This window comes from Panulirus ornatus, chromosome 16, assembly GCF_036320965.1.
Source record: "Panulirus ornatus isolate Po-2019 chromosome 16, ASM3632096v1, whole genome shotgun sequence".
Lineage (NCBI taxonomy): Eukaryota > Metazoa > Arthropoda > Malacostraca > Decapoda > Palinuridae > Panulirus > Panulirus ornatus.
In genome coordinates, this window is record NC_092239.1 from 18,172,545 (window position 1) to 18,183,319 (window position 10,775).

The following is a 10,775-nucleotide window of genomic DNA, read 5'->3' on the forward strand; positions in this document are numbered from 1 at the left end:
TTATGTATATCTCTTTTTTAAACCAGGTATTCCCAATCGCCAGTCCTTTTTCAGCACATAAATCTACAAGCTCTTCACCATTTCCATTTACAACACTGAACACCCCATGTACACCAATTATTCCCTCAACTGCCACATTACTCACCTTTGCATTCAAATCACCCATCACTATATCCAGGTCTCATGCATCAAAACTACTAACACGTTCACTCAGCTGCTTCCAAAACACCTGCCTCTCATTATCTTTCATCTCATGCCCAGGTGCATATGCACCAATAATCACCCATCTCTCTCCATCCACTTTCAGTTTTACCCATATCAATCTAGAGTCTACTTTCTTACACTCTATCACATACTCCCAACACTCCTATTTCAGGAGTAGTGCTACTCCTTCCCTTGCTCTTGTCCTCTCACTAACCCCTGACTTTACTCCCAAGACATTCCCAAACCACTCTTCCCCTTTACCCTTGAGCTTCGTTTCACTCAGAGCCAAAACATCCAGGTTCCTTTCCTCAAACATACTACCTATCTCTCCTTTTTTCTCATCTTGGTTACATCCACATACATTTAGACACCCCAATCTGAGCCTTCGAGGGGGATGAGCACTCCCTGCGTGACTCCTTCTTCTGTTTCCCCTTTTAGAAAGTTAAAATACAAGGAGGGAAGGGTCTCCAGCCCCCCACTCCTGTCCCCTTTAGTTGCCTTCTACAACACGTGAGGAATGCATGGGAAGTATTCTTTCTCCCCTATCCCCAGGAGAGATATACATAAGTATACATATGTGAGTCAAAGGGTATTATTGGATTATGCGTTAACTGAAAGGGGTGTAACAGAGAGACCTTTGGATGTTACTGTGCTGAGAGGGGCAGCTCGAGACATGTCTGATCGCTATCTTGTGGAGGTGAAGGTGAAGATTTGTAAGGATTTTCAAAAAAGAAGAGAAAATGTTGGGGAGAAGAGAGTGGTGAGAGTAAGTGAGCTTGGAAAGGAGATCTGTGTGAGGAAGTACCAGGAGAGACTGTGTAGAATGACAAAAGGTGAGAGCAAATAATGTGAGGGGAGTGGGCAAGGAATGGGATGTATTCAGGGAAGCAGTGATAGCATGTGTAAAAGATGCATGTGGCATCAGAAGGGTGGGAGGTGGGCAGATTAGAAAAGATAGGGAGTGGTGGGATGAAGAAGTAAAGTTGTTAGTGAAAGAGAAAAGAGAGGCATTTGGACGACATACAAGGAAGGATATGTATAAAAGAAAGCAGCAGGAGGTCAGAGGAAGGTGCAAGGGTTGAAAAAAGGGCAAATGAGAGTTGGGGTGAGAGAGTTATCATTAAACTTTAGGGAGAATATAAAGATGTTTTGGAAGGCGGTAAATTACATGCTAAAGACAGGAGAACATATGGGAACATCAGTGAAGGGAACAAGGGGGAAGTGATAACAGGTAGTGATGAAGTGAAAAGTAGATGGATTGAGTATTTTAAAGGTTTGCTGAATGAGTTTGATGATACAGAGGCAGATGTAGGATGTTTTGGTCGGGGTGGTGAGGGTCAGGAAGAATGGTTTGGTTAAGAGAGAAGAGGCAGTGAAAGTCTTGTGGAAGATGAAATCTAGCAAGGTGGCAGGTGTGGATGGTGTTCCAGTAGAATTTAAGAAAGGATGTGACTGTGTTGTTGATTTGTTGGTAAGGATATTCAGTGTATGCATGGATCATGGTGAAGTGCCTGAGGATTGGCAGAATGCATATATAGTGCCATTGTAAAAAGGCATAAGTTTGTTGATTATTCCTGGCATATTGTATGGGAGGGTATTGATTGAGAGGGTGAAGTCATGTACAGAGCATCAGATTTGGGAGGAGCAGTGTGGTTTCAGAAGAGGTAGAGGATGTGTGGATCAGGTGTTTGTTATGAATAATGTGTGTGAGAAATACTTAGAAGAACCAAGGGAGTTGTATGTAGCATTTATGGATCTGGAGAAGGCATGGTTGATAGAGATGCTTTGTGGAAGGTCTTAAGAGTATATGGTGTGGAAGGTAAGCTCCTAGAAGCAGTGAAAAGTTTTTATCATGGTATGTAAGGCATGTGTAAGAGTAGGAAGAGAGGAGAGTGATTGGTTTCCAGTGAAGATCAGTCTGCTGCAGAGGTGTGTGATGTACCCATGGTTGTATAATTTGTTTATGTATGGGGTGGTTAGGGAGGTAAATGCAAGGGTTTTGGAAAGATGGGTGAGTATGTAGTCTGTTTGTTTTGTATATATGGACATAAAAGCAAAATGATAATCATTCAGTTATGTTCACCACATTACATAAAAGCAAAATGATAATCATTCAGTTAATGTCCACACTTAACTCTGACAGCTTTGTCGCAGTAACCTCTCTTTGGGTATTTCAAGGCTAAGTTTATTTTTATGTTGTTTATCATTTTCTGTAAGGATAAAAACATCTTTAAGGGTACCAAAATGTCTAATGTTTAAGGAACAAAAACAGCATGTGGATGTCAGAGGATAAAAGTAGAAAATTAATGATCTCAAACCCTTTAACAATTTTACCATTAAAATCTGACATAGTCACCCAAGGACTATCAAAACACTTAAAACTTAATTACCATGTAAACCAGATCTAACAGAACACTATTAAACTTTAACTTTATCCCCATGGGATGGAGCAAAAGTCATACATGTAGCTCTTTACAATGGAAATAAATTTTCCAAACTGTCCCCTGTCCAATCTTAATATGTTGGTTAAAGAGCAGGGACACTTAATTCTCTGTAGTACACTCTTTACCCTCCTACTGAAGCAGAACAACCTTAAAAGATCAGAGAAGCTAATGATATTATTATTATTATTATTATTATATTTTATTTATATATTTATTTTGCTTTGTCGCTGTCTCCCACATTAGCGAGGTCGCGCAAGGAAACAGACGAAAGAATGGTCCAACCCACCCACATACACATGTATATACATACACATACACACATGCAAATATACATACCTATACATCTCGATGTATACATATATATACACACACAGACATATACATATATACACATATACATAATTCATACTGTCTGCCTTTATTTATTCCCATCGCCACCTCGCCACACATGGAATAACAACCCCCTCCCCCCTCATGTGTGCGAGGTAGCGCTAGGAAAAGACAACAAAGGCCCCATTCATTCACACTCAGTCTCTAGCTGTCATGTAATAATGCACCGAAACCACAGCTGACTTTCCACATCCAGGCCCCACAGAACTTTCCATAGTTTACCCCAGACGCTTCACATGCCCTAGTTCAATCCATTGACAGCACGTCGACCCCGGTATACCACATCGTTCCAATTCACTCTATTCCTTGCACGCCTTTCACCCTCCTGCATGTTCAGGCCCCGATCAATCAAAATCTTTTTCACTCCATCTTTCCTCCTCCAATTTGGTCTCCCACATCTCGTTTCCTCCACCTCTGACACATATATCCTCTTGGTCAATCTTTCCTCACTCATTCTCTCCATGTGACCAAACCATTTCAAAACACCCTCTTCTGCTCTCTCAACCACACTCTTTTTATTTCCACACATCTCTTTTACCCTATTATTACTTACTCGATCAAACCACCTCACACCTCATATTGTCCTGAAACATCTCATTTCCAGCACATCTACCCTCCTGCGCACAACTCTATCCATAGCCCATGCCTCACAACATACAACATTGTTGGAACCACTATTCCTTCAAACATACCCATTTTTGCTTTCCAAAATAATGTTCTCAACTTCCAAACATTCTTCAAGGCTCCCAGAATTCTCACCCCCACCCCCACCCTATGATTCACTTCTGCTTCCATGGTTCCATCTGCTGCCAGATCCACTCTCAGATATCTAAAACACTTTACTTCCTCCAGTTTTTCTACAATCAAACTTACCTCCCAGTTGACTTGTCCCGTAACCCTTCTGTACCTAATAACCTTGCTCTTATTCACATTTACTCTTAACTTTCTTCTTTCACACACTTTACCAAACTCAGTCACCAGCTTCTGCAGTTTCTCACATGAATCAGCCACCAGTGCTGTATCATCAGCGAACAACAACTGACTCACTTCCCAAGCTCTCTCATCCCCAACAGACTGCATACTTGCCCCTCTTTCCAAAACTCTTGCATTCACCTCCCTAACAACCCCATCCATAAACAAATTAAACAACCATGGAGACATCACAAACCCCTGCCACAAACCTACATTCAATGAGAACCAATCACTTTCCTCTCTTCCTACACGTAAACATGCCTTATATCCTCGATAAAAACTTTTCACTGCTTCTAACAACTTGCCTCCCACACCATATATTCTTAATACCTTCCACAGAGCATCTCTATCACCCCTGCCACAAACCTACATTCAATGAGAACCAATCACTTTCTTCTCTTCCTACACGTACACATGCCTTACATCCTCGATAAAAACTTTTCACTGCTTCTAACAACTTGCCTCCCACACCATATATTCTTAATACCTTCCACAGAGCATCTCTATCAACTCTATCATATGCCTTCTCCAGATCCATAAATGCTACATACAAATCCATTAGCTTTTCTAAGTATTTCTCACATACATTCTTCAAAGCAAACACCTGATCCACGCATCCTCTACCACTTCTGAAACCACACTGCTCTTCCCCAATCTGATACTCTGTACATGCCTTCACCCTCTTAATCAATACCCTCCCATATAATTTACCAGGAATACTCAAACTTATAGCTCTGTAATTTGAGCACTCACTCCCTTTGTGCCTTTGTACAATGGCACTATGCAAGCATTCCGCCAATCCTCAGGCACCTCACCATGAATCATTTTTTTTTTTTCTTTTTTTTTTATACTTTGTCGCTGTCTCCCGCGTCTGCGAGGTAGCGCAAGGAAACAGACGAAAGAAATGGCCCAACCCACCCCCATACACATGTATATACATACGTCCACACACGCAAATATACATACCTACACAGCTTTCCATGGTTCACCCCAGACGCTTCACATGCCCTGATTCAATCCACCGACAGCACGTCAACCCCGGTACACCACACCATGAATCATACATACATTAAATAACCTTACCAACCAGTCAACAATACAGTCACCTCCATTTTTAATAAATTCCACTGTAATACCATCCAAACCCACTGCTTTGCCGGCTTTCATCTTCCGCAAAGCTTTTACCACCTCTTCTCTGTTTACCCAATCATTTTCCCTAACCCTCTCACTTTGCACACCACCTCGACCAAAACACCCGACATCTGCCACTCTACCATCAAACACATTCAACAAACCTTCAAAATACTCACTCCATCTCCTTCTCACATCACCACTACTTGTTATCACCTCCTCATTTGCCCCCTTCACTGAAGTTCCCATTTGTTCCCTTGTCTTACGCACTTTATTTACCTCCTCCCAAAACATCTTTTTATTCTCCCTAAAATTTAATGATACTCTCTCACCCCAACTCTCATTTGCCCTCTTTTTCACCTCTTGCACCTTTCTCTTGACCTCCTGCCTCTTTCTTTTATTCATCTCCCACTCATTTGCATGAGTATTTTTGTATGTAAGCATGTATGGAGATATGAAATGATTAAGGTTTATGGAGTAGATTCAGCCTTGCTGGAAAATTGAAGTTAGCATAATTGATAGAGAAAGATAACAAAAATCAAAAGAAGTGAAACAGATATAATACCTGAAGAATCTCCATGTTCACCAATGATCCAACCATGACAAGAAGAAGGAGCAACATTGAGTTTCTGAGACAGATGGAAGCGGAATCTTGATGAATCAAGGTTGGTGCCAGAACCTATGATTCGACTCTTAGGAAGTCCAGAAAGCTTCCATGCAACATAGGTCAAAATATCCACTGAAAGGGAAGTGCTGTGCTTGAGTATGCAATAATAGGAAGTACTTACAATAACCAAAATTACAGTTATGTATATGACTTTTTTTCTTATTCCAATAATACTGTAAATTATCAATAATTTTTTTTCAAAGTGCTTGAATGTAACAGATAACCTTCTCTAGATCCATCTCAAAGATATGGAAAAGTAGCCAAAGTTTTGAATCTCAAAGATTTTATGACAATAATGCAATTAAACAATTTGGGACAGTCTTCACAAGCATACCAGGATTGGACACAATCAGAAGAATGCAGTTGGGGGAATACTTGACAAGATTAGGAATGATGCCCTTGAAAATGTCAACATTACGCTGCACAAGAGAAAGGCGAGACTCTCCCTCCCGCTGTCGAGCACCAGCAGTTACAATGCACAAACGGGAACCAGCTGTCACAGAAAAATCTGTGCTTGCCTCAATCTTTACATTCCTAAGGAAAAATAAACAAATTATAACAACAATTGCATGACGAAGGATACATCAGATTTGTTAGTAATTTCACATGAAAAACAGAAAAAGGTGATGATATATCTATAACACCAAGCAACAATAATCCTATTTTAACTTTTTGATGTGTATGATTTGTATCAACAATGAACAATCTTAAAAAGAATTATTAATATAGAACAAGACCAATATTCAACAAAATGAATTATTTCTTTAACAAAATATGTATAACAATGGAAAATAATGTGCCACAACAAACCTAAGGAATGTCAGTCCATGCTGCAGATCCAACATCTCTCCTCGTAGCTTGTCAGCAGCCACATCAACAAGGGCTAGTTCTGAGCAGATATGCTGGGTCAAAAGAGAGAAAGCACAAGCCATTCCCACTTGACCCACACCAACCACTGTTACCTTGCCACCTGATGTGGTCAAGGCAGGTTGGACCTCCTCCATCAGTTGCTTTGGAATAGACATCGTGCCTGTTGTTATGGAAAAGAATGTACATCAACAACTGTCTAATATGACCTCAGTTTAAGATAAGGAAATACTGAAAAGAACTGCAAAGGAATTAACAGGACATGTTATACAAATGTGGTCAAACCAATATGTAAATTTTTCAGTATCCTTTCTGAGCAGAACAGTCCAGTCTGATAATATGAAATGTTTCAAATCTTGCCTCCAACCACATACTAATTCAAAAATGAACCCTATTGATGGTGCTATAGACATTAACGTAATACTACTAACAGGGTGCTCTGGAAGTCAGTCTAATAGCTTCATTTCCCATCAATGTTTCATGTGCACTACAGGCTCTGTTGGCTGGCCATAGACAAGCTAAACAAAGGATGACTCAATGGAGATACCTGGAGGCCACAGTAAGACAATAGTGACTAATGTTAATGGCTTCACTCCTTTTCTAGGGACTCAATACATCTGTCTCTCATACTTGCTGCCTTTATTCATTCCCGTCGCCACCCTGCCACACATGAAATGACACCCCCCCCCCCACACATGCGCAAGGTAGCGCTAGAAAAAGGCAACGAAGGCCACATTCGTTCACACTCAGTCTCTAGCTGTCATGTATAAAGCACCGAAACCACAGCTCCCTTTCCACATCCAGGCCCCACAAAACTTTCCATGGTTTACCCTAGACGCTTCACATATCCTTGTTCAATCCAATGACAGCACGTCGACCCCGGTATACCACATCGCTCCAATTCACTCTATTCTTTGCACGCCTTTCTCCCTCCTGCATGTTCAGGCCCCAATCGCTCAAAATATATATATAATAGGCGACTAAAGGGGACGGGAGAAGGGGGCTAGAAACCCTCCCCTCCTTGTATTTTAACTTTCTAAAGGGGGAAACAGAAGAAGGAGTCACGCGGGGAGTGATCATCCTCCTTGAAGGCTCAGATTGGTTTGGCTAAATGTGTGTGGATGTAACCAAGATGACAAAAAAGGAGAGATAGGTAATATGTTTGAGGAAAGGAACCTAGATGTTTTGGCTCTGAGTGAAACGAAGCTCAAGGGTAAAGGGGAAGAGTGGTTTGGGAATGTCTTGGGAGTAAAGTCGGGGGTTAGTGAGAGGACAAGAGCAAGGGAAGGAGTAGCACTACTCCTGAAATAGGAGTGTTGGGAGTATGTGATAGAGTGTAAGAAAGTAGACTCTAGATTGATATAGGTAAAACTGAAAGTGGATGGAGAGAGATGGGTGATTATTGGTGCATATGCACCTGGGCATGAGAGGCAAGTGTTTTGGGAGCATCTGAGTGAGTGTGTTAGTAGTTTTGATGCACAAGACAGGGTTACAGTGATGGGTTTTTTGAATGCAAAGGTGAGTAATGCGGCAGTTGAGGGAATAATTGGTGTACATGGGATGTTCAATATTGTAAATGGAAATGGTGAAGAGCTTTTAGATTTATGTGCTGAAAAAGGACTGGTGATTGGGAATACCTGGTTTAAAAAGAGAGATATACATAAGTGTACATATGTAAGTAGGAGAGATGGCAAGAGAGCATTATTGGACTATGTGTTAATTGATAGGCGCACAAAAGAGAGACTTTTGGATGTTAATGTGCTGAGAGGTGCAACTGGAGGAATGTCTGATCATTATTTTGTGCAGGCAAAAGTGAAGGATTGTAGAGGTTTTCAGAACACAAGAGAGAATGTTGGGGTGAATAGAGTGGTGAGAGCAAGTGAGCTTGGGAAGGAGACTTGTGTGAGGAAGTACCAGGAGAGACTGAGTACAGAATGGAAAAAGCTGGGAATAAAGGACATGAGGGGAGTGGGGGAGGAATGGGATGTACTTAGGGAAGCAGGGATGGCTTGGGGAAAAGATGCTTGTGGCATGAGAAGTGTGGGAGGTTGGGAGATTAGAAAGGGTAGTGAGTGGTGGGACGAAGTAGTAAGATTGTTAGTGAATGAGAAGAGAGAGGCATCGGGACGATTTTTGCAGGGAAATAATGCAAATGACTGGGAGCTGTATAAAAGAAAGAGGCAGGAGGTCAAGAGAAAGGTGCAAGAGGTGAAAAAGAGGGCAAATGAGAGTTGGGGTGAGAGAGCATCACTAAATTTTAAGGAGAATAAAAAGATCTTTTGGAAGGAGGTAAATAAAGTGCATAAGACAAGGGAACAAATGGGAACATCAGTGAAGGGGGCTGATGGGGAGGTGATAACAAGTAGTGGTAGTGTGAGAAGGAGATGGAGTGAAGGTTTGTTGAATGTGTTTGATGACAGAGTGACAGATATAGGGTGTTTTGGTCGAGGTGGTGTGCAAACTGAAAGGGTTAGGGAGAATGATTTGGTAAACAGAGAAGAGGTAGTAATAGCTTTGTGGAAGATGAAAGCCAGCAAGGCAGCAGGTTTGGATGGTATTGCAGTGGTTGTTAAGGTTATTTAATGTATGTATGACTCATGGTGAGGTGCCTGAGGGTTGGCAGAATGCTTGCTTGGTCTCCCACTTCTTGTTCCCTCCACCTCTGACACATATATCCTCTTGGTCAATCTTTCCTCACTCATTCTCTCCATGTGACCAAACCATTTCAAAACAACCTCTTCTGCTCTCTCAACCACACTCTTTTTATTACCACACATCTCTTTTACCCTATTATTACTTACTCAATCAAACAACCTCACACCACATATTATCCTCAAACATCTCAATTCCAGCATATCCACCCTCCTGCGCACAACTCTATCCATAGCCCATACCTCGCAACCATACAACATTGTTGGAACCACTATTCCTTCAAACATACCCATTTTTGCTTTCAGAGATAATGTTCTCGACTTCCAAACATTCTTCAAGGCTCCCAGAATTTTCACACCTTCCCCCGCCCTATGATTCACTTCCGCTTCCATGGTTCCATCTGCTGCCAGATCCACTCCCAGATATCTAAAACACTTCACATCCTCCAGTTTTTCTCCATTCAAACTTACCTCCCAATTGACTTGACCCTCAACCCTATTGTACCTAATAACCTTGCTCATATATTTTTTTTTTTTTTTTGCTTTGTCGCTGTCTCCCGCGTTTGCGAGGTAGCACAAGGAAACAGACGAAAGAAATGGCCCAACCCACCCCCATACACATGTATATACATACGTCCACACACGCAAATATACATACCTACACAGCTTTCCATGGTTTACCCCAGACGCTTCATGTGCCCTAATTCAATCCACTGACAGCACGTCAACCCCGGTATACCACATCGATCCAATTCACTCTATTCCTTGCCCTCCTTTCACCCTCCTGCATGTTCAGGCCCCGATCACACAAAATCTTTTTCACTCCATCTTTCCACCCTAATTTGGTCTCCCACTTCTCCTCGTTCCCTCCACCTCCGACACTTATATCCTCTTGGTCAATCTTTCCTCACTCATTCTCTCCATGTGCCCAAACCATTTCAAAACACCCTCTTCTGCTCTCTCAACCACGCTCTTTTTATTTCCACACATCTCTCTTACCCTTACATTACTTACTCAATCAAACCACCTCACACCACACATTGTCCTCAAACATCTCATTTCCAGCACATCCATCCTCCTGCGCACAACTCTATCCATAGCCCACGCCTCGCAACCATACAACATTGTTGGAACCACTATTCCTTCAAACATACCTATTTTTGCTTTCCGAGATAATGTTCTCGACTTCCACACATTCTTCAAGGCTCCCAGGATTTTCGCCCCCTCCCCCACCCTATGATCCACTTCCGCTTCCATGGTTCCATCCGCTGCCAGATCCACTCCCAGATATCTAAAACACTTTACTTCCTCCAGTTTTTCTCCATTCAAACTTACCTCCCAATTGACTTGACCCTCAACCCTACTGTACCGAATAACCTTGCTCTTATTCACATTTACTCTTAACTTTCTTCTTTCACACACTTTACCAAACTCAGTCACCAGCTTCTG

At 41.8% G+C, this 10,775-nt stretch overlaps 1 protein-coding gene across 12 annotated transcripts in view; it reads right to left on the reverse strand.

Moving 5' to 3' along the window:
* Ldh (Lactate dehydrogenase) overlaps positions 1-10,775 on the reverse strand; it is a 114,662-nt gene that overhangs the window by 64,620 nt on the left and 39,267 nt on the right. For all 12 annotated transcript variants that reach the window (XM_071671385.1, XM_071671375.1, XM_071671376.1 and 9 more), the window contains 3 exons: positions 6,619-6,838; positions 6,143-6,342; positions 5,707-5,880 (listed from right to left, as the gene is read on the reverse strand). In XM_071671385.1, the coding sequence (XP_071527486.1) occupies positions 5,707-5,880; positions 6,143-6,342; positions 6,619-6,833 (589 nt within the window). In that variant the 5' untranslated portion in view covers positions 6,834-6,838. The remainder of the gene's footprint in view (positions 1-5,706; positions 5,881-6,142; positions 6,343-6,618; positions 6,839-10,775) is intronic.